General features: G+C 33.8%; 1 protein-coding gene across 1 annotated transcript; it reads left to right on the top strand.

Annotated features, from left to right (window-relative positions):
• The first annotated feature begins 612 nt into the window (after nt 1–612).
• On the top strand, nt 613–4,562 carry LOC131620564 (syntaxin-22-like). Its single transcript, XM_058891688.1, has 7 exons — nt 613–1,015; nt 2,021–2,114; nt 2,471–2,610; nt 2,849–2,923; nt 3,312–3,469; nt 3,570–3,670; nt 4,149–4,562. The coding sequence occupies exons 1-7, from the start codon at nt 834–836 to the stop codon at nt 4,212–4,214; spliced, it is 816 nt and encodes a 271-aa protein (XP_058747671.1). The 5' UTR covers nt 613–833; the 3' UTR covers nt 4,215–4,562.
• Nucleotides 4,563–5,250: the final 688 nt, after the last annotated feature.

The raw sequence follows: 5,250 nt of genomic DNA, 5'->3' as shown, positions 1-5,250 counted from the left end.
TTATATAAATATGAGATATATCACATGGTTGATGAAACTTATTTTAAAATTGAATAGATTGTATAAAATTTAAAAAATACAATTATTTTTTTTACAGGGCAATTAAATTATTTAAATACTTTAAAAAATAAACAATAATATAAAAAAATTAAACTGATTTCATCAAAAAAATTGATGGGTTATTTTTCAACCGGTTTGGTCCGGTTCCATCCCCTCCCGATCGCAGTTTCGAAAAATCAAACCGTGATTCTCCCTATCAAATCTAACTTCAATCACCACTGAACGAACTAACGATTGGTAATTTGATGGGGTTATATTACTAAGGAGAAAATTACCTACAATTTCCTAGATATGGTTTATAGTAGTACTATTTTATCTACTTAATCCAATTTTAAATTTCTTTTCCTAATGTGTTGGACACCACGTCCAGCTTGTTCCCTCCCTCCCCACTTAAAAAAATAAAACCAAACACACCAATGATTACCAATTCTTAATTCACAAATGACACCAAGGACAAAAACAGAAACCCATTCCACCCTCCAATCCAAACCCGCCACCTGTCCCAAACATCTCCACATCAACCTAGCATAAAAAACCAACCACCACACAAAAAAAAACTCGCTAAACAAACCACCTCACCGAATCACGCATTCCAAATCTCCCTTCTCTTCTCTCCCAACCCTAATTCAACAAACTCACAGATTTTCATTCTCTCTCTCTCCTTCCCCTTTCTCAGAAAATTATTCTCCCTAATTTTCTCGAGAAAGTTAGGATCATCATCGATCGAAAACGGATTATTAAAGAGGAAAATTAAAAATCAATCCGAGAGAATTATGAGCTTCCAGGACATCGAATCTGGCCGCCCGTTCAGACGTGGACCGATCAACGGAAAGCAAGACCCGACGCAGGCCGTGGCTGCCGGTATTTTTCAGATCAATACTGCCGTTTCCACTTTTCAGAGACTCGTTAATACCGTTGGAACACCCAAAGATACCCCTGACCTCCGTGAAAAGCTGTTAGTTTTTCTTCATCTCTACGTTTCTATGTTGAATTGTTGAATTGAATTTGCTTTTTTTAATGAATTTTTTTTGACGAGGATTGAGCTGAAATTGGGGTTAGTTTTGATGATTTAGCGTTGTTTATATATCTGCATCGGTTGATTTTTATGGAATTTTACTGTATAGGTTTTGGAATCCTTAGAGAGAGAGAATTTCGTAATTGATGATGACTAAAGAGGGGATTAGGTATAAAACGAAAGGGATTACTAGATGGATTCGAATTAGGGTTAGTGTGAGTTGTGGTAGAAGTGTAGGGAATTATAGATGTGATGGATTTCGGAATGTGGTTTTAGGATTCGGAGTAATTAGGAATTTTTTGGAATTTGAGTTTGGATTTAGGTTTGCCAAATTGGATTGGTGAGCAGTTCGATTACTGACTTCTGTTTCGAAGATTGGGTTCGAGTTATTGAGATTGAGATATGGTTTTGTTATTTTAGTTTTGATTGGTTTGGTTTGGTTTACTGTAGTTATTTGAACAGTGTGGATAGTCGGTGAGGGAGGTTTTTCTTTTTGAGTTAATTTTACACTGACTCTTTTTGTTTTTATGTAAATTGAAATTTATCGAGTTGTTTTAGTGAATCATTGTTGTTTATGCAATGTATGAGTTAACAATACATCTTCCTATTGCATTTCTGAGTTTTTTTTTTTTTTTGTGTGGTGGTATGAGATGACCTTTATTCTAAGAAAGTCATATTTTATGTTTACATGGTATTAGTAATTTAGAACTACTACCTTTGCTTTCGGTTATAGGTCATTTTTTTATGCCACCCGTTCTTTCTGGATGCTTGGCTAATGCTTTTAAAGTAGATAAAATAGCCAAGGGTCGTTGGGAAACTGATAATTTTTTCTTGGCTTGCAAACTGCTCCACATTCCAATCCATCTTTAAACATTGTCCACGTCAAAATCCTCATGTTAGTTTTACCTGTAGGCTCTTACCATGTTAGGCTTTTTCAACTTGCAGTCACAAGACCAGACAACATATTGGGCAGTTGGTGAAGGATACTTCAGCTAAGCTTAAACAGGCTAGTGACATTGATCACCATGCTGAAGTTAATGTAAGTTTGGATCTTTATATTGTGCCATTCACTATCTCTATATCCAGAGCAATTTATTTGGTCTCAGAATGTCTATAGATCAACTTCTGAAATGCATGCGTACACACACTTGCACAGATATTTATTGATTTATTTCACTGGAGTTCTTTGCTCTCCACGCTACAAAATACGCAATCTCACAATCGTTTTGGATCGTTCTTTAACGAACACTGCAAAAAGTTATTATAATTAATTTTTTTAAAATGCAAAAAGGTGTGATCAATGGGGACATTATTATAGTTTATGCTGTATATTTTATATTGTATTTTAGGGTGTTGTGACCTTAATGTCTGTTACCTTATTTCTTGTGTTTGAAGGCAAGCAAGAAAATAGCAGATGCTAAACTCGCGAAAGATTTTCAAGCAGTCTTGAAAGAGTTTCAGAAGGCACAACGGCTTTCAGCGGAGAAGGAAACAGCTTACACTCCTTTTGTTCCACAAGCAATGCTTCCTTCTAGGTGATTTATCAATTATTAGATTGCGTCCCTCTGTTTATTGTTATGTGGCTAATATCAAATGCGAACTGCTTCTGAACAATAATGAGTATCTTATAAAATACTAGTTCAATTTATCTGCAATTGGTTTTATGCTGTGATAATTTTGCTTCTTTAGTCGCAATTGGTGGTCCGTTGTTATAAATTTTGATGACTTTTGCACACAATGGTTTTAACATGGACTTTACTTTCTGACTTGCAGCTATACTGCCAGTGAAATGGATATTGGCTCTGATAAGACACCAGAACAGCGTGCCCTTCTTGTCGAATCCAGGAGGTTATTTCTCATATTATTCACGATATACACTGATTAACTTATTCTTTTTCTCAAAATTATTGCATTGCAACATGAGTTAATTAATACTATCTTTTTCTAAAATTTGATTGAAAGCTAATGTCCATTATTTAGCAAAAAAGGATTTTCTTCTTATTTAACCTGTTGCAATACCTCACATATTCATTTGCAAAGCATTATAATGCTAAAAAGAGTTGATACCAAAAGCTTTCATTTCTCTGTTCATAGATATGTTTATGGTGCACAATCAATGACAAAATTGTCCTATGTTACAACTAAGCTTTCATCTGTGTAATCAGAAAATATACTTTTCAATTCAACAAATTGCATTATTTTAGTACACCTCACTCTCTAATTGTTCATGCTACAGGCAGGAGGTTTTATTCCTAGATAATGAGATTGCCTTCAATGAGGCAATCATTGAGGAAAGAGAGCAAGGCATTCAAGAAATACAGCAGCAAATTGGTGAAGTTAATGAAATTTTCAAAGATCTCGCTGTGCTTGTCCATGAACAAGGAACCATGATTGGTAACTTATTTCTTCTTTCGTTTTTGTATCTTTTAATTGCTTTATTCGTTTATTTTATGTACTTATTCATGTTATCTGATATCACTGATTTTTTTTTTAGATGATATTGGTTCCAACATTGAGAATTCGCATGCTGCAACCGCACAAGCAAAAACTCAACTTGCAAAAGCTTCAAAAACACAAAGATCAAACTCATCTCTGGTAATATATATGTTTCTTATTGCAATTTATCACTTTCTGCAAATCTTTTCTTCCATGCCATGAGTTTATGTATTTGGGACCTCATGGCATTGGCACCTCCCGAGGAGTAGGTATAATCTAAGATGATTGACGTAAGAGACAAATACAATAAGGATTTCCATATCCCGGTTTTGTAGGGTTTACTTTATTGAAGTCTTGTAAACACGAGAAGTTGAACTTGTTATACGGTTGGTGTGCATGGGTCATAGTTTTGGGAAATTGGAATGGCAAAGACTCCAGTTTAGATAAATATAGCTGGCCTATTGTTTTATGAAGCATTGTTATATGTTCGCATATGTCGTGGTTATTGGTAACTCTTGGGGGGTAGTGGTTTTGATTGTTCTTGTTCACCGTCTTGATTATTGGTTATACCTTTTTTATCCTTTCAAACAATTGTGTAATTTTCATTGCTAATTTTTTGGTTTTGTTTGATTTGAAGGCATGCTTGCTTTTGGTGATATTTGGGATTGTGCTTCTCATAGTGATCATAGTTCTTGCTGCTTAAGTGAAAGATTCTATTAATTCCATCATGGTGCTAATGCATATATACGAAGAACAGCAGATAGAATCTTCCTTACTGATGATGTTACTTAAGTGGTGTTTTACCAAGTCTCGGTTGACTGGAGTTTGACTTAGCTGATTTCAGCGCATGATGTAGGAACTCCCTTCATTATATTGTAATTTTGTTGTGGGGTGTTATGTTTTGATGTGTCAACTTGTGCTGTAAGTTCTCGTGATATATAATAATTCTTTGGTTTTCCTTTACTTGTAAATGCAACACCGAAATTGGCAGTGCTGACTCTCCTATTCAGCAAGACATTGATTTATGATGATCTGTTTTCTTTTATAGTGATGTTTTGTTTCCAAATTGAAAGCTCAAGGTTTTCTTGGGTAAGGCTGTGTATGGAGAAAAAATTGATGTATTTGATAATTTGTGTTAGGCACACGATCATGATTATATTTATATGCTGAGTAAAGTTGTTCATCTGAGAAAAAGTGGAAAATTGCCATCTGAACTAAGATTCTGTTTATTGATTTAAATCAATTACCTTTTTCTTCTTTCTTTATTATTCACTCTAAAAATCATCCTTACTAACTATTGACAGTGCTTAAAAATTATAATTGTAAAGATAAAAAAAAAAAAGATTAATGAATTATGGAGTATTAATCATGCTTAAAATGTTGATGATGTTAGTTGAGCATGTGATATTTGCAAGAGTTTCCTGGCAATTTCTGGCAGTTACATTCTGATAGCGTCTTTGTCGCCATCCAAAGTTTATACATAATGTATTGTTTCCTTTCTTGGATTATATATTGGCAATCTCCATCCAATAGTAGTTGCTTAATTACGGAATTTGTTTCGTTGTAGTAATGTTTCTGATAATTTTGTTAAAATTAAAATCTATAATATTTCTTAACACTTTCCTTATGTCTCTTTAAGGGGTCATATTATATTTGTATTAGTCACCGTTCCAAAAATAACTGAAATATTTATATTAAAAAAACTGATTTCAAAATGACTAATATATCTCAATTTTAAA

This window comes from Vicia villosa, linkage group LG7 (assembly GCF_029867415.1).
Source record: "Vicia villosa cultivar HV-30 ecotype Madison, WI linkage group LG7, Vvil1.0, whole genome shotgun sequence".
Classification (NCBI taxonomy): Eukaryota; Viridiplantae; Streptophyta; class Magnoliopsida; order Fabales; family Fabaceae; genus Vicia; species Vicia villosa.
Note: the sequence above shows the minus strand (reverse complement) of the source record. Positions and strands in the feature narration are given on the sequence as shown.

Excerpts from the sequence above, each read along its gene's own strand:
- LOC131620564 (XM_058891688.1), top strand. The coding sequence starts at position 834 with ATGAGCTTCCAGGACATCGAATCTGGCCGCCCGTTCAGACGTGGACCG. Across the intron at positions 1,016-2,020 it reads CCTGACCTCCGTGAAAAGCT|TCACAAGACCAGACAACATA; the intron begins GTTAGTTTTTCT and ends TTCAACTTGCAG. Across the intron at positions 3,671-4,148 it reads AAAGATCAAACTCATCTCTG|GCATGCTTGCTTTTGGTGAT; the intron begins GTAATATATATG and ends TTTGATTTGAAG.